Source organism: Pomacea canaliculata, linkage group LG9 (genome assembly GCF_003073045.1).
Source record: "Pomacea canaliculata isolate SZHN2017 linkage group LG9, ASM307304v1, whole genome shotgun sequence".
Taxonomy (NCBI): Eukaryota; Metazoa; Mollusca; class Gastropoda; order Architaenioglossa; family Ampullariidae; genus Pomacea; species Pomacea canaliculata.
The window spans coordinates 7,286,101-7,308,994 of record NC_037598.1 but is presented as its reverse complement, the minus strand read 5'-3'; the positions used below and the strand labels follow the sequence as shown (position 1 = coordinate 7,308,994).

Below are 22,894 nucleotides of genomic sequence, written 5' to 3'. Positions count from 1 at the left end.
CGACAACCTTCCACCCAACTCTCATCTTTCTCTATTATCGACATTGCCCTCAACATAGCCTCGTCATGCATACCGACGTCAGTGTGATGTACGATGCATGATGACGACGAGACCGAGGAAGGCTCATCGATCTTTCTAGCCTCTCCTTATCTGTCAACCTGACATGACAATGGAAGGCGACGGAAACAACTTCGCGCAGGTTTCTCACTTGCTGGAAAAAAACTTCTGCCACAGGTGCGCTGCCGGAGGGACGAATCAAAGGTGTTCGGGAGGACTGGTGAAAGGTTGTACTTTGCATCTTGAAGATTCAGTTCGAAGCTGATATGGCGTCAGGTAAGTGATAATTATCGTCTTCTTCAAAATGAAAGTGACTATTTTTGGAATTTCTGTTTTCGCCGTATTCCGCGGAAGCACTGTTATGATTTCCACCTTTTTAACACATACACACAGAAGAAGACTCGTTTACTTAATGCAAGTAGGTACTTAACAGGTAAAGAAGCAGACAGACATCAGTGTCATGAATTCAAGAAATACCATCATCAATATATGAAGCATATTTTGCAATATAGCTGTGTTTCAGCAGCAAATTCACAAAGGTGTTGAAAGTGTTTGTGGATAGGAAGGATCAAAGCACACGTACACAAATAAAACCTTTGTCCACTTTTTTTTTTACTTCGGCACATATAGCTGAAGGCCAAGAATTGTAAATGTGACTCGGGGCATCAAGTTGCCCTCCCTGCCCTCCCTGCCCTCCCTCGCAGCACGCCAAGCCTCCCTGTCGTCAAGCAGCTTGACGACTGATGATTACCCTCAGCAGTTGAAGGAAGGGTGACATGAGTAGAGCTGTCAGGGAAGCAGAAATATTCCCTCTAAACTGCTGTTTGGGTTTGAAGATTAACGACACGTCATAAAAATAAGTGTGCAGACAAGCCAGTGGAGAAAAGGTTTATGAGCTTCGGGTCTCTGTTTTTACAGGCTATAAATTTTCTTTAAAGGACTAGTGGAGTACAAGATTGGATGTATTCTAATGATTGCGTGAGGTTGCTCAGTGCAAGATACTTTCTACTCTCAAATCTTGGTGACTATACACCCCTATCCCACGGCTTGACGAGAGGTAGGGGGGTCAGGGAGGGGATCCAGCCTTGGTCAGATTTGTTGTCTCTTAGAAATATCTGGGGAAAAAGATACCAACACATTGCGCATGTGGAAATCGAATTTTAAGTTTTCAAAAATTTTATAATATTCTCAGCCCTAATGGAGGAGTGAGGTGGGTCGTCGGGATAGAGGGGCTGGAGATAGAGGTGTTACCTTCTAGAAGTATATGAATCGAGGAGAGGAATATATGTGACTGGTGTGGGAACAACTCTGTGAATACAGAGAGTGTGTGATGGTGTGGTGCTGTAAGCGAGAAGTTTCAAAAATGTTTTAGGACACAGTGATAGTTTTTCTCCTCCTACTTCCCTATCATCAGACACACAACTACACTAGTCTACACAGAACTCCCTGAGAACAAAATATCATGATACAGTATTAGCACCAGTCACATATTTAATATCGCAGCCGACAAAATAAAACAAATGATTACATTTTAAAACTGTTGTGGCACAAAAAGTCATGGTGTTGTCAGAGGAAGACACCGCTCTTTTAGTCCTTGTCCATTCTCTTCACTGCCAGCAAAACCTGACAGCCAGGGTTAGACACTGACAGACAGTGAATTGTTGTCCACAGTTTGTTTTTCTGAGAAGACGATATGATTTCTAAACCTGTTGGTGTCTCGTGTCCTTAACGCTCAATTAGTCCTTGTCGAGACTCTTCACAGCCAGCGAAACCTGATCGCCATGTGCATGCAAGTTGTAGTCCACAGCTTGTCTTATTGTACAGACGATCTACACACAGCTGTACACTTTTCCTAGGGTTTACTGTTTATGTCCCCTTCTCGAAAAAAATGTAGTTATTGCCAGTCTTAAGCTTGTAAGCATACTGCTAAATACTGGAAAAATAATAAACGATTATAATTAAGGATTAATGCAAGGTGCCCGTTTGTCTGCCTCGTGGCCCATCCTAGCGTTTGGCGGCCCTGTCCTCCCATTGTTATCATGATAATGCCTACCAATATCACCTTACACACACACACAGGCTATAGTGAGGATTGGACATAGACTTCATGAAGATGTCAGTTGAAACCCAGGCATTAAGTTAAATTACATAAATATGGTGATACAGTCAGAACAGAAGGAAAGAAAGAAGAAAAATTGAAGCTTTTATGGATATAAATCACTGCTCTGTCAATCGTATCCTCCCTCCCTCTCCTCCTCCTCCTCCTCCTCATCATCATCATCATCATAATTATCATCACCACCACAACCACCACCACACACACATTTAAAGCATGTTCCTTGGCAGCGCCCACTAAAAACAAAACTGAAAAAAAGATAACTACAACGTGAGATCACCCATGCCAATTATGCTCTACTTTGTTACCGCCCTTCGGAATAATTATTGTTAGTGGATTATGGACTGCAGTATCTTTTCCTTGACTCTCTTGTTGTCAGCTGTGAGTCGTCACGTACGATGTTTCTTAAATTGCTAAAAATGAAGATTTCCACAAAAAGCAAAAAAAAAAAAAAAAAAAAAAAAAAATTACGTCATAACTTAGGATTCAACACGCCCTACCGGAAAAAACCGTCAGTTATTAGCTGCAGGATGCCCCTACCTAACTCCTCCCATCCCCTCCTTCAACCTCCTGTGATCTCCGCTCAGCGGTTCGTGTTGCAGCTTCTGGCGATGAGGACTCGGTCTATATGCAGATGGGATGGACGGGTGGCTTCCTTACTTTCTTCCTTACTGTCTGTCTCACTGGGGTCGCTTGTACGACTACATATGTATGCAGCTCTGAAGTCGCTTGCAGAAGTAGGTGGTAACTTTTGAACACAAAGATGTTATTACTTGTATTAGTTTAATCCTTATCTTCTAATAGTTCGTATTTAATTTCCTTCTTTTTTTCCTGATGCTGAAAGTGTAAGGATTTTAAACTCCATAAACAGTATAGAGTGTTTGGCATTTTTTGCAAATAAAACTTAAAGTCCTGGTGGGATAATTTTTTTTTTCGAATGACTGGCTGAAGTTCAGTGCAAGTTACTTCTTTCCGGTTAAATATCGTTTTCGAAATACAAGTCTAATCATATCACGATTCACAAAAGGAGGTTCATAACATCAGTATCTTTTACTCTTACTTTGTCAAAGTCTTAGCCAATGGGAGTTTTTTCATCGCGAGGTCATGGTGATTTGAAACATCACGAATTTGACCTCTTTCTGTAGTTATGGTTTATTGGCTTGTACTTCAAGAATGGAAAGGATTTTTTTTCAAAATAATATCTTTTATTGAGCTAACTCAGTTATTAACAACAACAACATCAACCCCACTAGGCCTTTAAGATGAGCAGAATACCGAAGGAATCCTCTAGAAAACTTATTTCCCTGGTGACTGGTGACGTCTACGCAAGGTGGCATTGTCACCGACTACAAACGTGGATTGAGCGATTACGGTCTGAATAAGCGTCACTCGATCAATCCTCCTGCTGAATCCCGTTCATGCAAAGCAGGCAACGTGACCCCAGGTCACCTTCCCCGCCAGCTAATCAGCGAGAGGAAAAAAGGACGACGTCATAGCCCTCGTGTGTGTGTGTGTGCGCGCGCGCGTGTATCTAGGCAATGGTTTGGCAGAGTGTGGATGCACGTGCGCCTGCGTGTGTGTGTGTGCCTCGATTGCTTGCTCTCGCCGTTCGTGCAATTATCTCGCGACACCACGGAGCACAAACCTCGCAGGCCGTGGGAGAAAACGCTCGCTCGGCTAAGCTTCGAGCTCCAACCCTCCAACCCACTCTCCTCCTCCATCCCTTCTCGTTTGCTAGCCACCATTTTTGCTAGCGATTACCAAGCAGAAATCTGCGGTCGGCCTTACACTTAGGGTTCGTCTGCCTCCTGACTATGCGTGGAAGTCGTCGAGAGTTGTCCCGAACCTCCTGCTGCACTTTCCAGAGACGCAGAAGAACGCGATCTTCGATTTCGGCGTGGTGTGGCTTTCCCCCATCTCCTCCCCCAACCGCAGCAGCAGCTCACATCGTCTGCTCGCGCATGCGTGTGCGTATGCACCTCTCGTGCAGGGAATGCTGGCACCAGAGAAACACGATGAGGGCGACGGCGTGGACGACTCTGAAGAAAGCGGTCAGTGCCACTCGATCGATTCACCTTTTGGTTATCTCCCCTTTCCGTTTTGTCTCCCCTTACCTTCTTTATGTATGTAATGGTGGCTAAAGCCGCAGCCGCTTGTAATGTTGATGCTTGAGGAACGACCGTCTTGGAGTCTGTGAGAGGATCGTTTGTGGGGAGCAGGAGGCAGGATACTTGTGGATGCTGCTGGTTGTGTGAAGAAACAACATCGCTTGTATTTATGTGCTCCAGGCGACAGCCAGGGAAGGTAAGGAAGAGATGCTAGGGTAGGGTTCATATCTCTCGGCCAGGATGTGTTTTGCAAGGTTACAGGCCGACAGTGAGTCTGCGCAAAGATTCTAACACGTGATTGCAGTAAGCTGGAAAATAATTCTTTTTTTTTAAAGCTCGGTTATGTGTGAGAAAAAGTTAATTATTCCAAACAGCGCTTTTTGTACATTTAATGCCCATATGTCCCCACTGTACAAGCCTGGCGTTTACGGAAGGATTTTACACTATCTGTCTCTCCGGCTGTATCTTCTGTTTGACATTTTTATTCTCTTTTTCATTCTTTCTCTCTCTCTCGTCCTTCATCCAGTCGTATTTTTCTACCTTAAAGAGATTGATTGAGAGATAGTTCACACAACCGTATTATAGAATACAGTCGCATCTCTCCTGTCGTTTATAGTGCAACACATGGTATGCTCTTCGTGCGCAATAAAATGGTTTACAACCAATACAATTCAAAATGTGGCCGGAATACTTGGTTTATTTTTCCAGCCGAGCATTGTTCTGTGGCATATACATACACAGGTATACATAACTAGCGATGGAAAGTGGTAGTTGGACAATGGAGATCAGTATCTTGTTTCTGTAACAGTTTGCTACTTTTGAATAATTTATCAATGGCTCAGTTTCAGTAACTATTTGAGTTCATATAATTTAATGATTGTTGTATCGTGAAATACTCCCAAGTACAAAGTCCCGATGTTCCCACTGGACAAAGTTCATACTTACTCCTAGTCTTATTGTAAATCTCTTCGGTGACTGCCTCCTAGTGTAGGACATTTTCATTCTCTCTCACTCTCTCTCTCTCTCAGCCATATTATCTTTACAAACCCTCAGACAGGTAGTCTTCACAGCCCTGAGTGTCAGCCATGCAGACATCTGATCTGTCGTTTACAACGCAATAAAATTTTATGTTTTCCGCGATAAAGAAATGACTTGTCAAAGGTAAGAAAAAATGATGAATGAAACCCACTTTCTGAGCTGTTGACCTAGGTTCTTTACAGATGAATTACTTGTACTGATATAGAAACACATCCACAAGTTCTGATAATGGCCTTAGCAAACAGTTTGTATTTTTACTGGGATGTTCACCAGTAAAAATATATATTGTTTACTTTTAGTTACAGTAATGGTTTGGTTGTCGTAGTTAATGATCATTATATATATATACTTATTATACAAACTCCATCATTTCTTCCATCGTCTGCGAGTTTTTGTCTCCTGCGCAGTTTCCTTTGAAGATAAATACCAGCAGCAACTCCCTTTGTTGTGCATCGGGGTGGTCGCTGTTATACTAGGCGATGTGAACTAAAAATGAACTCAAACATAAACAGATCTCAGAGCTGGACCTCTGTCGACAGAACTCAGAGTAAAAATGTTGACAAAACAAAAGAAGTAAATATAGACTTCAGGAGAATCAAAAGGATTTAGCTTCCTTTGGTGATCAACAAACAGTTAGGAAAGCTTCACGCATCTTGTCAATACCTTAACATATACTAACGAAAGAATTTGTATTATTAAGCTCAGGCAAACATTATTCCATGCCAATATGTTAAAGTAACAGACACCTGAAATCGTTTGTGCCATCAGCGGTCCAGCTGTTCAACCTCAGATGAAGTGTCAGTGGTGTGTGATGTAACAGATGGGCACATGGTTATTCTTGATGTTTTTTGTTTGTTTGATAATATATATATATAATTTGCTTTCCTTTCAGGTGCAAATGTACATGCACCTTGTAGTGAGCTTTTTCTACTTTTATTTTTAACTGTACTGTAACTAGAGCACCTTCCCATGTTTAACTTGCCCACTGGGACAAATAAAGTTGTCATTGTCATTGTCAAAGAAATAAGTTAGGCAGCATGTTCCATTCACATGTACGTTTAACTGTCACTAACAATCATGTAATATCAAATCATATAATACTGTGTCAGGTCGTGTCAATCCTATAGTATCTCATGCTAAGATGGAGGTCGAGTCGCTAGGTCACGCGAAAGAACGCTTTTCCGTTATCATTCAATTAAAATTAAAATTAGACTCATCGTTGATGATTTTTCTTTTTTATGGTTAAAAACTTTACATGGTCGTTATCTTTAGTCTTTATCATCCACGGCTTTTTGGAACACCAAACCGAGCCTTTCTCGAGCGGTCTGGACCAGCAGATGGCGATCATCGTCGATCTCAGTTTAGTTGTTAATTAGGAAGAAGCCTGTTCTGAACCCCAGTTCTTTAGTCGCGAACATTCTACGGGAGCCTTTCTTCTCATAGTATATTTTTGAGGTGATTGGTCGAGCTCTCTCCACGAAAAGGACAAAGAAAGTATATGAAATGGTAATATCATGGTTGTTTAGTATGTAACAATTTATACTTGTATGTTAACATGTCTCAGTTAAAAAAACAAAGTAAACATGACGCACTTCCTGTACTGATTTGCATTCAACAGCAAGAAATTAATAAAGTTGTAGTTAGCAAAATACAGAGTCAATTAACTGAAGGTGCTGTCTCCATGTAGAGTTAAACAATCACTTCACTTCACTCACCCGCTGGTGTGACTAAGATCACAGGTCGCGCATTTGTTCCCATTGACAGCAACAGGTTGGTGGTTGAACAACACGCAAGCAAATCAAGCTTCAATAAACATTGATAGAGTGCAGGAATGAAAGATTATCAGGTCTTTTATTAACCCGAACCATCTGTTGCCTGCAATTATTATGTTGTACAGTAATAGTAATGCTAAACGAAAGGACAACGGGTTTCTGCTTACAGGGCACCAAGCAATATGTATGTTTTGTGAAGGGAAAACATGTATGTGGTCTGTAAATAATAAATGCGCATAGACACAATACACCCCGTCAGCCATCCGGAAAAGTTCCTCTTCGACTTTGTGCCGGCAACAGGTTGGACAAACAAAACAGAGAACAAAACAGTGAGAATGGTGGTAGGTAAGAGGAGGGTGAGACAGGACAGTGGTTAGAACAAGGATATGAAGGACGACGGTAGCGATGGTGATAATGATGATGGATCTTTCAAAGCGAATGTATTACTGAGTATAATGTCCAACAGTATCTGCCAAATGTTTACCGACAATTTTATGTCTGGGGTTAACAATGTACCGATTTGTCACATATTCATATTATCTGAATGTTCATATTACATGTGTGTAAACGGCGATTTTCATATCTTTGTATACAGATTTATTTAAGTCTGCCGCGCTCATACATAGTGACAGTTAGTTCGGCAAGTATCGACTGGATCGGCCTCATCCGACTATTTCAAGCAGTCTAGTTAGCTGCTGGTTAGCAAACATCCTTTGTAATCGTCTTGTAGCAAGTGTCTGCTGTATATCCACTATGATACCTTCAGGACTTTAATACTCCGTGTATAATCACGTGAGTGAATAGGGACTGGATGCTTGTTCCTCCTATGTCTTGCCTCTGTGGCCTGTGCTGATGTCCAACATCTCTGAGTCCAACAGGTCCAAACGTTGGAGGAGTCCTAGGTTTTAACTGTCGTCGGCCACGTGTCGGATCGCTTGCTTTCATCAAGTTTTCTTCCCTATAGGCCTCCTCATCCACCTTCCCGTTCATTCCCCTGGTTGACGGTAGTCCACATCATCTTGCATAAGTGAAGACTTGCAGTAGCAGTCGGCCATTACCACGGCCTGACACTCCAGAAGAGGGACGTCCTCCTGGGAATTCGAACCCCATTATTGAGCACAACGGGTCGTTTGTGTAAACTTGTTACCGCTTAACGATGATGTGCATGTGTGTGTGCGCGCGTGCGCTACCTTCCTTCACCACCTGAGCTCCCGCCCACGCCTTTTGGATGGAATGACACCAAACTGCCGTCTTTGTGCCATGCGCCGCCGTTAGTGGGAATGACATGACAAAACATGAATATTGCAGGCATGGCAGGTTCTACAGTTACTGTGTGTCGACTTGCGAGTTTCTGTGTATTCCTGTATGGGCATGTGTCTGTTAGAATGCGCGCACGTGTACACATATATGTGTGTGTGTACGTGTTTATGTTTAGAGAGAGTGAGAGAAGGAAAAATAGCTAATATAATGTCTTGAGAGCCATACAATAAAATTAAAAAGGTGAATATTTTCTGTGAGAGCATGGTGGAAGCATGAGATCGTTTGCTGCCCGACCTACATGATGTGGCCTCTGTACACTGGTCAGTTTGCACGGTAGCCTGTTGCTAAGGCAGTTATCGACCGCCTGCATCATCTAAATGCTTTTAGGGAGGAGAGAGAGAGGGACCCTGAAATGCGAACAGTTGATATAGGTCTCCGCAGGCAGGTCAATACAGTTCAGCAGCACAGACCACGGTCTGTGTAAAAACACTGGGTGCTCTTTACAGGAAGACCATTAAAATGAGCACAAAAATAATTTCTTGATGTCTAGTCCACCACATCTGTTCATACTTACAGAACACTTGTACTGGCTCATCACATAGTATACTCAGACCAGTAGTCTCACATGATAATACTCAGGCTAGTAGGTCGCATAATATGTATAGACCAGTAAATCACGGAATATTTATAAATGTCTACCTATACGTCAGAATACTTAGATATTTACAGCTCACGAAATATTAATAAACCAGTAAAATGTCACAGAATGCTTATGTATGTAAACTAGAACGTCTCGCACAAAACTCAAAGACTGGTTAGTCTGAGAGACTATTTATAGACCAGTAGACCTCATTGAATAATGTACAACGCTTGTACAGAGATGTCTACATATACGGCGAGCTTCCCCAAACTATGTTAGTCTCCATTAGTCGCGAGTCCCGAATTCTGCACCTTCCATAGTCTTGTCCCTGGCTGTCAGACAACTTAATGATGCGGCTCAAGGCGACATTCAGTGTCAGAGGTCGTGAGTCCTCAGACTGTGTCTGTCGAGGGGAGGAGAGTGGAATTAGTGTTTACTCCGAGCCAGCAACTAAAGTAATATCACAGCAAGGCAGCCAGCCCTGTAAACAGATGGCACTTTCAGAGAAAGAATAGCTTGCCCGAGACGAGATCTGAACCCAGGGACAGCTAATCCTCACTGCATAGGCGACAGACGCTAACCGGACCGCCCCTCTGTTTCCTAGTGAGGGTAGGAGCCGGTAAAACACTAAAATTAAAAATTAACGATGAAACCTGGAAATTATGTATGCTAAACGTATCATATGACACAGTGAATAATGTTTGAGTGCATCTAAAGATTATTATTTCTGTTATTGTTGGTGCAGAGCTATACCCGTGTATGCCGGAGGATCTCCAGACGGAGGAGCCCGAGTTTCGGATCTCGCTCTTCGAGCTCTCCACGAGCACCGAGGCCGCTAAACGCGTCATCAGGAAGCGGCTGCGACGCAAGAAGGCCCGGATGAAGATGACACGTAACAGCATCCTGAAGCAGTCGCTGCGCAAGATGAAGGAGACGTGCCAGAGCTGCGCATGCTCCTGGACCTGCGCGCGCACCTACCTGCGCCGTTTCTTCCCTTTCGTCAGCATCCTCAACGGCTACAGCGCCTTGTACGACCTGCCCTGTGATCTCATCGCCGGTCTCACCGTCGGCATCATGCACATCCCGCAAGGTGAGGTCGCCAAGGGTCAAGGCCAGGAAGATGAATTGTGATGTTGTAGAAGGTTTGGAAAGGAGAAGATGGGGTAGGACTGGTGGTTTGTTGGATATGCGTATAAATATGCGAATAATACGTTCACAGAGAGAGAGAAAATTTACGCGGGCAAGCACACAATCACACATACCTATGAACACAGTACATTAAAAAAAAAAACTCCATCCTGTGGACACATGAATGTCAATATTACCACAGCCATAAAGCATGACCGCTCGGCTTGTTCACGCCATACATAATACAACACTTTTATCTTTTCCTTTTTTCTCTTTTTTTTTTCTCTCCCACCTCCCCCTCTCTCTCTCTCTGTTCGCCATTCTGATGATCATAATGAACATAAACCTATTATCGAGCACATCTGTATGTTGGACACAGGTGGTTATAGATTTGTTTCACGCAAGAAAAAAAAAATCAGAAATGAAACGGGGAAAAAATGAAAAGCTCAGATTCGTGCTCATGCATACATCGCACATATCACACAAATATCAAACATAAAAATCCAAAAAGAATAACACAAATATCAGACACATCAAATAAATATCACTCAAAAAGACCAACATGTAAGTAGGAGCAAAATACACCGCAGCGCATGCTCACACATAGTTTCTTGTTCTGGCCGGGATGTCGCCCGCTCGGGGACCAGATCCCTCTCTATTTTCCATATCTTTCCAATAAAGTCAGCCGTCAATTGTGCGTGTCTTGGCTTATTCAGCTGTTTAGCGGCAGCCATGTTGGTGCATGCTAATTAGCCTGCACGTGCGCGCGACATCTGCGAGTTTTCACACGAAGACATTTTGCTGGCTTTCAATGCAATCAGGATGAGGATCAACGTGCGATGGACTGAAGGGTTATTACCAGCCCTCGTCAACACCGAGTGGCGCACACGCGAGGCCGATTCTGCCTTTGCATCTGTTGCTTGGGCTTATTTGCCACTCACGTGACCTATTGTCCGTAAGAGGAAATTACACAGATCAAGACTAATATGTTCGCAAAATTTATTACAGACCACAGAGAGAGAAATAAACTTAGAGAAAGAGCGAAAAGAACCCAGTGTTCCCCCTCACCTGTGTGTTCGAGATATTTATAGAGAGTAAGTGAGAAGGAGAGAAAAAGTTCAAGAAGGACAGAAAAATCGATGCAGGAGAAGATTACCTTCGTGTTGTACGGTCATGAAAGGGCAAGGTGTGTCAAAATAACAAAACATCAGCTTCCCTGATTACTAATAAAACCAGCTTTTATCTCCATAAATTCGGGAATCTGTCATTTTACTTTTTTTTTTGCAAGGAATAAAAAAAGGTAGAAACTAGTCATAGTCACACTGTAGAAATTCTTTCTTACCCGTTATCGGCCATTAGCTATAGTCATTGATGTCCATTGAGATTCTCTTCACAAATTTGTTTTCTCAGGCTTTAACCCTCTGGGTTGTACATTTAATAAATGTTGAATAAAGGAAATCATCTATTTTAAGTCTCTCTCTCTCACACACACACACACTTTCTCTCTCATCACACTCTTGGGGACAGTTGTTAATTTATAATTAAAACCGAAATATATTGTTATAATAATCGATTATACTACAAAGAGGTACAGATACTAATACAAACTCAAAATCTCCTTCGTACCTTCCACTCAGCTTTTTATTTACTGTTAAGGAAGGTAAACGTATTGTCTTGCCTACCAGGTGAAATTTATTTACTCATTCAATCATTTATTTTTTCTTCCTAGGTATGGCTTATGCCATGCTGGCCCGCCTGCCCCCAGTGTATGGATTGTATACATCATTCTATCCAGTTCTTCTTTATTTCTTCTTCGGAACCTCCAGACACATTTCTGTCGGTAGGTATTGAAAATGCCTCAAACAAGAGTGTGGCTTCATTTCAGTTTTCCTGCTTTCGGGATATCAGAAATAATTCATTACACCTTGCCGATTATAAGATTCATTAGTGTCAAATTTTAAGTTGGAAAGAGCAATTTTAAATAACACTAATATAAAAATAGTTTCTAATGAATAAATATTCAAGAATTTATGATCTACATTGATACTGTTGGGCTTTGAAGAAATGTTGATGGATTATAATCTTCGTTAATATTGTGCGGACTAGTAAGGGTAGCCGCCCCTAAAGTTTCAGGTGATTAAAATCGCTCTTTACTGGACAAGCAGGAACAAATTTTGATAAAGTTTGAAATAAACTGTTCCTCCTTCTTCCGCATCCTCCCCAGGCACGTTCGCCGTGGTGAGTCTCATGATCGGCGCGGTGGTGGATGAAGGCCAGATGGCGTGGGGCGGCCAGCGACAGCAACAACCGCCACCGTTGTCCGCGGCGCTGAACGTGTCCTCGTCTCTCTACAACAGCAACGTCAGTCGTTCAGACTTGCCGGGGGTCGGTGTGGGGTCAGCCGGGGGCCAGCCACTGGCCTTCGACGGCGGGAAGAGCGAGCTGGAGGCCATCAAGGTGTCCTACGCCATGTCAGCCACCTTTGCTGTCGGCGTCCTGCAGGTATGTGTGACTGGTATCCGCAGGTATGTTGGACTCTGGTATCATTGAATATGATACCTTGTAGGCATTTTGTCTCGAATATCCTGTGGAACAATAATAAGGGTATCTTGTAAGTCAGTGACTCGCTTATCTTCCTGACCAATGAGTAAGGACTCTTACAGGTCTCTGACTCGAGTATCTATTTGTTGACTTGGGTGTCGGGAATCGGTGAGCTGGGAGAAGTCTCAAGTATTTGACAGGTCAATGGCAGTGTGGAGGTACCTCGTCATGCAGTCGATTTAAAAGTAAAAAGACAACATCGGGTATGTGGTAAATGTTTTTGGTCACTTCGCCGCAACCTTTCAGAAATCACTAGACTAGGATTTCGAGATTTGTTCTCAGGAAACGGTTGAAAAGGGACTAAGAAAAACCAAAATGATTAATTTTAATAATACGTTCACGGCATGCGCGCCCACACACACACACAGACATTTACGCGGGCAAGCACACAATCACACATACTTATGAACACAGTACATTTAAAAAAAACCTCCATCCTGTGGGCAGATGAATGTCAATATTACCACAGCCATAAAGCATGACGACGCGGCTAGTTCACGCCATACATAATATAGCACTTTTATCTTTTTCCTTTTTCTCTTTTTTTTCTCTGCCCCTCCCCCCCCCTCTCTCTCTCTCTCTCTCTGTTCGCCATTCTGATGATTATAATGAACATAAACCTAAAATCGAGCACAACTGTATGTTGGACACAGGTGGTTATAGATTTGTTACGCGCGAGAGAAAAAAGCAAAAAAAGAAACGGGAAAAAATGAAAAGCTCAGATTCGCGCACATATATCGCACATATCACACGAACATCAAACATAAAAATCCAAAAAGAATAACACAAATATTTGTGCATAGATTTGACAGACGTTTTCGACCTGAACCTAGCATTAACATCTTTGAATGCTGTCCTTCTCTGTTGTCAGATCTTCCTAGGAATGGTGCGACTCGGATTTCTCACCACCTTCCTGTCGGATCCTCTCATCAGCGGCTTCACGACAGGTGCAGCAGTCCACGTGATGTCCAGTCAACTGCACTCCATCTTTGGGATTCCTGTTGGCCAGTACAGCGGCGCCTTCAAACTTATTTATGTCAGTCTTCTTCTTGTCTTCTTTTATTACAGTCCAGTAAATATTGCAGTATCCTTCAAATCAAGCCAGCACGCAAACAAGCAATATTAGGCGTTTCCTTCTATTTATTTATTTATTTTTATTTTTTTTATTTGTATTTGTTTGTTGTTTTTGTTAGCATCTTATCCTAATTGATCAGCAATAGACATTCCACCGGAATTATTTCCTAAAGCATTCCTGAACTAATTTACAAGAATTTTGAATTTATATTTGCCATCAATACAAACGAAATTATTTGTTCCATCCTCTAAAAGTAAGCATAATTTTTCATTATTGTAATCCACAGTAAATATTAAATTGGAATTTTTTTCTGAAAACAGAACTTGCATTCTGGCGTTGATTTTTCGTCTACTGGGCCTAATAAGTCCCCTTGACAATTCCCATTAATCTTTTCTAGTTTCGAAATATTTCACCAGAGGGACATGGTTGACAAGATTTTGCCATTTAGGAAATTGGTCGTCCCACACCCCTGCTCCCCTCCCCTCCACACCTAGTGCAAATCAAGGGACTGAGCTAACTGTCTTTTGCAGGGCTACCGGGACTTCTTCGGCAACCTGGACCAGATCAACTATGTCACCCTGACTGCCTCGGTGTCCGCCATGCTGGTGCTGGTGCTTATTCGAGACGGCATCAACAACAACAAGAAGCACTTTCCCTGTATGCGCGTGCCCATACCCATAGAGTTGCTTGTGGTAAGCTTCGCAAAGGCGCGTGCATGGGGGGTGGGTGTGCATGCATCTGCAAATGGGCGGGGGTAGACTTTACAATTTTGTGTTTATGTGGATAGTATTATAGTAATGTTTCTGCTATGGATACTGACCGAGTGAGGCGTGATTGGAAATGCTACGCACATTTATCTTAATGAACATGTGTTAATATGTTCATAAATGTGTGTGTTGATGTGCATTATATTCATGAATAAGTGCGCTTTATGCTAATGCGTATCCATTATCTCCTCACACATAGTCGTATGACAAACTATATTTTCTATGAATATGACATACATAGGGTGGTGTTAAGGAATGTCACCAGGTACATTAACATAAACATTATGAAAATCACACATTAACTATGTTCCCAGTTTTTAAAGATGTTCCCCAAAACCGGAAGTACCTTCATCAAGCCCTCTTTACCTTGTTCTCCTGCAGATAATTGGCGCCGCCCTCTTGTCCTATTACCTGCACCTGCACGAGGCATTTAACGTGGAAGTCATCGGTCATATTCCCAGAGGGTGAGTAACCCTCTTTTTACAAAATGGCGTCTTGTGTTACCGCTAGACGTGAGATTTCGTTGTGGAAACCGAGTCGAGTGTAAGACAGTGAGAGAGACATTGTATGATGTTCTTTCCTTGAGTGTTGACCTCTGCTAAACTTGAGTTCCATCTACAGCTTGCCCAGTGTTGACCTGACCGTGCTGAGGTTTCTGCCCAATGTGATGGGCAAGTCCCTCGCCATCTGCTTAACAGCCTTCGCCCTGTCCTTCGCCATCGCCAAAATTCTAGCTGACAAACACGACTATGTTGTGGACCCTAATCAGGTCTGTTCACGGGCATGTTTGAGTTTAAGTGTATTACAACCTATATTTACTAAGATATGTGTGTGTATATATCTCAAATTATATATAGGTGTATATATATGTGCAGGAGTTGTTCGCACATGGCATGACCAACATCGTCGGTTCTCTGTGCTCCAGCTACTGCAGCTCTGCGTCTCTCTCGCGCTCAGTGGTGCAGGAAGAAGTTGGAGCAAAAACTCAGGTTGGTCTCATCTGCTCTGCACAACAGTTAACTTTTTGTTCAAGGAGACTCTATTATGTTGGCATACAAAATCCAATGAGGCGACTCCTATACTCTTTTTGCTTCCTTGGGAATTTTCAACTAAACGAAATCTTGACTTTTTTTCAAATTTAGTTGAAATGTTTTGTTATTTCAGTACTTTTATTCCAACAGTCTGTAATATTGGAGTTGTCTCTAAAATGTTTTTATCAGGCTGCTATATGCAGAGAAATTAAAGAAAATCTATTTTATTCTCTTTCAGATTGCGAGCCTCATCTCTGCTGTCCTCATTCTTTTCGTACTTCTTGTTATCGGCCCCTTGTTCAAGCCGCTGCCTAATGTATGTTATCCCCTGTTTCCTTCCGACATTTGCGACCCTTTCTCTTTTTTTAAACAATATTAACTTTCAAGTTTTAATTAAAATTTTTATTTATTTTTGTTTAATTCTTCAATTAATTTTTTTATTTAGTTAATTTTAAAAAATTACTTGATAATACTTGCATGTCTCAACTTGTATGACACAGTTTCTGTATAACCATATTTGTCGGAATTTGATAAAATAAACATATTCAACCCAAAAATTTTCATTTTGGGTTAAACTTATGCTTTTGCTTATTTCCTTTCAGTGCATACTTGCTGCAATCATCGTTGTATCCTTGAAAAAGCTCTTCCTGCAGTTTTCAGAACTGAGAAGGCTGTGGAAAGTATCCAAACTAGACTTTGTAAGTAAACGTGTTTTTCAATAAGTCTGAAAAAAATAGTCTTTTACACGTGAAAGGCTTGGAATGTAATGAAAACCCGAAGAAAGCTGGAGAATAGGGGTACATGAGGGTTTTTTTCCCACATGGGTTTATGACGCTGCAAGAAAATGAACCCTCGGCGGTACCAAACGCCTTCTTTTTGAGGTGAAATGGTGTTGTGTAGGGGCGCCGCTTAGGTGACTGGACTTGTGCCACATGTCATTGGTAAATTGGAGTCTTTTTTCTGTAGCAGGGTGACCACTGGTTTGTAGTTGCTCTCTGCAGTTGGTTGAACCTGTCCATGCAGATGTAGTGTGCGATGTGTTGCAGACGGTGTGGATAGTTGTTTTCCTCAGCACAGTGCTCTTTGATGTCGACCTGGGTCTTCTGATTGGTCTCATCTACAACCTGGTGCCAATTCTTCTTCGCACACAGAGGTGGGTCTGACTGCTGTTTCTATATGCAGTGTCCTCATTTGACAACCATGTGGTGGGCCTGGAGAACAGATCTAACTTGCCTGTTTATTTTTTGGAACTGGCGAAAGCTTGCACGTAATATATTAAAGGAAATAAAGAGTTTTATTAAATAAAGATCTTATGTAACTTAAAATTGATGTAACATCACAAGATGAAAACTCATAAAAATAATGATGAATGAAAATTAACATAATCTCAAAAATCTCAGAATAAATACTCAAAAAAGGAAGATATATATATATATCCACAAAATGTTCGATACACGCTGGATTTAAAGCGGCAACAGTGTTAAATATTATGACATCTGGAATACACAAGGATTCATTCGTTTCCCTAACACCCGAGAAAATCAACTGTTGAATAAGGCAATTTTTTTCTTTTATTGGTATTTTGTTATTGCAACAGATTTGAGTTCCAAAATTTTATACTTTCCTTGTCTGCCTATTATGTGATTTACGAATGTCCTCAGTTGTATATATATATGCATGTTTGTATGTTATTCATTATCTTCGCTTCGGATAATTACATCCTACATTTTTAAAACATTCATATGGTTAGTAGAATATTTTGTTTCTGTACATATGAGACCATGGTCTGTTAGTTATATAAACTTCTGTGTTTCATCTTGGCTTCAACGTCTGTGCACAGGCCTTACGTGTGTACCATGGGCCACATCAGAGGGACGGAGGTGTATGCAGATGTCCGTGTGCACAGAGAGGTCAGACAATCTTTCTCTAGACCTTTGTCGTGAACTCTCGCGTCATCATGGTCACAACAAACATTTCTGTGTTTAGAATAATGAAAATGTTTCAGTTGAAGAGACTCATGTTATATAGTCTGTCCGCGTGGTAGGCTCAAGAAATTGCCGGCATCAAGATCTTCCGTTTCGAGGCGCCGCTGTATTTTGGTAATGTCGACCACTTCCGGCGGAGCTTGGCGGCTGAAACTGGACTTGACCCCAAGGAGCTGAAGATTGTTCACAAGGTTATCAAGGAGACTGACCTTTCCTTGCACCACGAACAGGTAAGAATTGGTACCTAGCGACCTGTTGTAGGCACCTTCGTGAGGTTAACTGTTTACTTTCGTTTGTCCACTTTTGTTTTCTTGGTGTTTGTGTCAGGTGTCACGTTTTTCTGTCTTTTTGTCATTTTTTTTTTTGTTTTTGTTTTTTATCCTTCTTTTTATCTTTCCTTCCTTATGCTTGTTTATTCTTCCTTTCATGTATTTTTCTTCTCTTGGTATTTTTACCAATCTTTCTTTTATTACTATGTAAATTTGTGGTTGCGAGATTCAAACATGAAATACAACACCAGCAACACAATTAATGTCAGATTCCAAAATAACCAGTTATTGTTGTGTTGAGGTGTGCCTGGGATCCACTCAGGGTGTGACGAAGAGTTGCTGCGACGACCACAAAAACCTTCGCGACCTGAGGACGCCATCACCATCAAGTGGAATCTACGCTATCGTCATTGATGGCTCCACTTTCCAGTACATCGACTCTGTCACAGCCCGGGTGCTGCGAGAGGTGAGAAATAGTCACAGCCAGGATGCTGAGAGAGGTGAGAAATAGTTACAGTAAGGATGCTGAGAGAGGTGAGAAATAGTTACAGTAAGGATGCTGAGAGAGGTGAGAAATAGTTACAGTAAGGATGCTGAGAGAGGTGAGAAATAGTTACAGTCAGGGTGCTGAGAGAGGTGAGAAATAGTTACAGTCAGGGTGCTGAGAGAGGTGAGAAATAGTTACAGTCAGGGTGCTGAGAGAGGTGAGAAATAGTTACAGTCAGGGTGCTGAGAGAGAAGTCGAAACAGTCACTGATAAGGTACAAAGCTTGATTGAGATATTTAAAGTTTAAAGCTTGAAAATGTGAGTTACTTGCGTGCCATAATATTTACACGCGATTTTAGTGGAGTTTAATCCTAGAAATCTTAAAGCACAAAGTGTCATACAGGCAGAGGCGGCGTTAGGAACCGTTAGGAACACGCGGGGCCTGGGGCCGACCATCCGCGCGGGGCCTGGGTAATGGAGTACGTGTATCAATATCCCTATTGATATGATGCCGGAAGCACTGATTTATATACAGTTAGATAGGCTGGATCAATTCCGCGAAATAACGAATGAATTTAGTGTTTTAATTGTTCGTAACCGTTTGTGACAGTAGCGGTTTTTTCTTAAAGCGAAATAATATGGTGACGATAACTTAATAAACTGCTTGTTATTATTGTCGGGTTTAACGTGAAGACATAGGTTCAATAATTTACTTCATTAGAACTTAGAAGTGTTTTCTGAACGTCAATTTTTTTGTCACAACTTGTTTAACACAGCTAGCAATAAGTCATAAAGATGACATCGGGGCTAAAGCGCGGGGCCCCTCCGAGAGCGGGGCCTGGGGCGGCCGCCCCATTTGCCACCCCCTAACGCCGCCGCTGCATACAGGTGTGTGTGTGTTGATTGAAGATCTCAGGTCGTCAACAAACGAAACGTCCAGGGGACGCTACTCAAATCAGCAAAACTGCCTTGACAGGCGTAGTACCTTCCCCTGGTACACGAGTAACTCGGTACAAGGTGTATTAGGGTGGATATGTATCTGTATAAAAGAAACAGACTGTATTATTTCGTCTTGGAGTTTATCTCTCTGTCGGCCCAATCTTCTCGACACAACCGTCCAATGCATGCTAACCTGACATTCGGCCTCCTGCTAGCAAAAAACATTACCTTCTCATGTTTTCACCTTTTGTTTACGTCTTTGTGCAGGTAATCAAGGAGTATGAGGCAGTTGGAATAGGAGTGTTTCTAGGAGAGTGCAAACGTGAGTTCTCCAATGTACTCTTTATCTCATCTCACACTTTCATATCATAATATTAATCGTAATACTCTTGAAAGCTGCGCATCTGTATGTTCATCAATTCCTGTTCCGCAGGCAGAGATGATATTTTGCTAAACAAATAAAAACTTGAGCCATACATATCTTAAATACATCAGAGATTAATAAACATCAGTTTATTTCACGATTTTATTGTATTTGCTATACTTAAGTTGGTTTATTAGATGACTGTTGTATTGAATGAGACTGACTGCAGACTTTATTTGTAAAAAATGATTAATATATTTAATGCATAACACTTTGTTTTCCGTTTTGTTTACTGTATTTTGTAATTTATAATTTACATATTTAATATTTAAAATTTAATATAGAAGCGTTGCACTGAGATTATTTCATTCAACATGGCACTTTGAAAGTGATTTTAATTCTGTGTTATTTAACTCAGCTCGTTGTACTCGAGTGTTGAATGTGTGTTGTATTAATGTTGAATGTGGCAGTATCGTAGATGTCTTGTTGTTCAGCGGCAGTTCGCGCCATGCTGGAGAAGTCCGGCTTCTACGTGCACGTAGAACGACGTAATGTGTGTGCGACCATCCACCATGCCGTGGTGCTGGCCCAGCAGACGGCGCTGTCGTCATCACTGGAGGTCGGTACACAAACATGCTTACACGCATGCGCGCGCACCCAGAGAGAGAAGCAGGGTGAAAGATGGTTATTAGACCTCAGGTCGACACGTAGTCTTCGACATATTTTACCAGTAGACTGTTCAATGCAGTTTGCACATTTTGTCTTAATGTTTGGAGTCTCTTGCCAATAGATTGCTGCATGCATTCCCGCCATCTTCCCGTTGGTGTGCAGAGTGTTTTGCCAGCAGAGGACGGCGCCTCTAGCAGCTTCGTCCGCCTGAACCTGGTGTCCACCGAGGATGAGCACCACTCACACTAACGCTGGCCATACTCTAGCAGCCAGGGGACTCCACTCTGCAGCATTGCGGAAAGTGTGTAGCAGCGAGCAGGAGGGTAGAGGTCATGGATGGGGTCCACAGCATTATTTAGCCTATGCAAAAGAGGCAGAAAAGAAGAGAGGAAGAGAGGATTGTTTGGTATGCTCTGTCTGGTAGCCTACGAGTTTGTCTAGTCATCAATGTGCGCCTGTTGACAAGGTGTCTATGCCGAGAAATATTTGTGTGTGAGTGTCTACACTGGTCTCAATAGTCACCTGAAAGTGTTACTGTCCCTGGGGAGGCTATGGGGAGTAAGAGGTGAGGAAGGGAATATTAAAGCGTGTGTGGGTCCTTGTTTTAGTGTACTCCTCCTTTGCTGATCTGTCTGCAAACTTGAAACTGTTTGTGAAGCTCTTGGCACAGATATCGTGAGTAGCACGACTTTGCTGAAACTTCCAAAGTCCACATCATAATGATCAACTCATTACTCTACTGCCTCTGAACTTTGAGTCAGAAGGTAGACATGCTAGTTGTGAGAGTTCTTCAGTCGGAGGGATGTATTGTAGTAAATTCTAGTAGTTCCTCCCGTCCTCGCAGTTTACATTAGTGGCTTCTGTATGGCTAGCAGGGTACATGGTGCAGGGTGAAAAAGTAAAACTCTGGAGCTGTGGATGATGATCACTTGATGTAAAAAAAGACTTACAGTAAAAATATGTATCACACTAAAGATTTATACAACTGTTCTCAGTGGGTAATGTCGACAACACTAAAGATAAATACAATTTGTTATTGTAAACAACAAAAAAGATATATACAGTTGTTGACATTTGGTATTATATGCATCAGAAAGGATATGTACAGATTTAACACTCTATCATGTACTCTACAGTTGTTCACAGTTGGTAAAGAAAGCATTTATGACTGTTCACATTTTGTAATTAACACAACAGTAAAGATATGTATAGCTGTTCACACTTGGTCACGAAGGTTTACAATAAAAAGAATATGTACAATTGGTAATGTAAACAATAAGAAATCATGTACAGTTGTTAATAGCTTGTGAGAGCGTATAAAACTGTTCATGCTGTTGTGATGTACATAGCAATAAAAGCATGAACAGTGTTGTTTGATATCTGGCATTGTATAAAGAAAGGCATGCATAATTGTTTACATTTTTGCAATGAACAGAACAACAAATCATTCTTATGCTTAAAATAAAACTGACAATTAAGCAAAGCATTGAAGCACGACAAGTATTTACACTCGGGCAGTACATACATTAGTGAATATATGTACAACTCTTCTCGCTTCCACAGCTCGCTTCATCACCTGTATACATGATTGACCCACTCCTCCTCGTGCCTTAGAGGGAAAGGTCAGTCAGCCAACAAATTAGGTTAACATGATAGAATTTGGCGTTCTTATTTATTTTTGCTCAAAATTATTATTTACGCTGAGCCAGAAACTAAGACTATATCATGGCAAGGCAGCCAGCCCTGTAAACATATGCCACATTCAGAGAAAGAACAGTGTGCCCAAGACGAGATCTGAACCCTCGGCATCCAATCCTCACTGTATTGATGACAGGCGCTAACCGTTGCCCCGCCGGACCGTTTGGGGAGGGAACGCAGTGTCAGGTGGCGCTGGTAGCAAATAGAACCAAGAGAAGCCCGTCTCCGGGCAAAGACAAAATAACTGGTTAATATTTCTCAGATTAAAAAAAGACGTCTTTAATATATTTTGGTCAAATAAAAGTATAATTTCTAAAATTAATATTTCTTTGACAAAAATATTCCTACTGAATGTTGCGTAGCTTATTTAGGTCAGGATAATAAAGGGTTTCATAAATAGTAATCTTGCGTAACTAATCTCAGATGAAGCGCATAAAGTCATTTTTCTGTTATTTCTCTTCTTCTTTTCTTTTTCTTTTTATTCTTCTTTTTCTTTCTTTTCTTCTTTTTCTGTATTTCTCCCATTCTTTCCGGTTCTTCTCTTTGTTCTGTTTACTTTTTTTAATTCCTCTTCTTTGATTCCCTTCTTTCTTTCTAACTTTTATCTTTTTCTTTTTGATTTTTTTTTCTACTTTGAAAATGCGCTCTACAAATTGTTATTATTCACTAAACATAATTTTAAAAGTCTGTAACTTTCGAAAACATCGATTTTCAGTTATTCGAGCAAAACTGTGTGACCTTTATGTGACCAAGCTCTCCTCATAACCATAAAAATCTCCAAGAATTATGTTTCATTGTCACAGAAAAGAATAAAATTCAAAGCACACAGCGACTAAAGTACATTTAACAAAGAATCATCATGTAGCTAACGAGCGGAGACACTGTTTCTG

At 41.5% G+C, this 22,894-nt stretch overlaps 1 protein-coding gene across 3 annotated transcripts; it reads left to right on the top strand.

Annotated features, from left to right (window-relative positions):
• The first annotated feature begins 200 nt into the window (after positions 1-200).
• LOC112572441 (solute carrier family 26 member 10-like) lies at positions 201-21,675 on the top strand. Of its 3 annotated transcripts, none has more exons than XM_025252125.1 (18): positions 201-333; positions 9,737-10,081; positions 11,849-11,959; positions 12,344-12,621; positions 13,592-13,756; positions 14,326-14,487; positions 14,944-15,026; positions 15,184-15,331; positions 15,438-15,551; positions 15,832-15,909; positions 16,196-16,291; positions 16,640-16,746; positions 17,434-17,503; positions 17,638-17,808; positions 18,149-18,313; positions 19,541-19,595; positions 20,132-20,256; positions 20,469-21,675. In XM_025252125.1, the coding sequence occupies exons 1-18, from the start codon at positions 324-326 to the stop codon at positions 20,553-20,555; spliced, it is 2,370 nt and encodes a 789-aa protein (XP_025107910.1). In that variant the 5' UTR covers positions 201-323; the 3' UTR covers positions 20,556-21,675. The 3 variants fall into 3 exon arrangements, with proteins under 3 accessions (XP_025107910.1, XP_025107909.1, XP_025107911.1); XM_025252124.1 differs by lacking the exon at positions 201-333 and adding an exon at positions 3,697-4,224; XM_025252126.1 differs by lacking the exon at positions 201-333 and adding an exon at positions 4,264-4,477.
• The last annotated feature ends 1,219 nt before the right edge of the window (positions 21,676-22,894 follow it).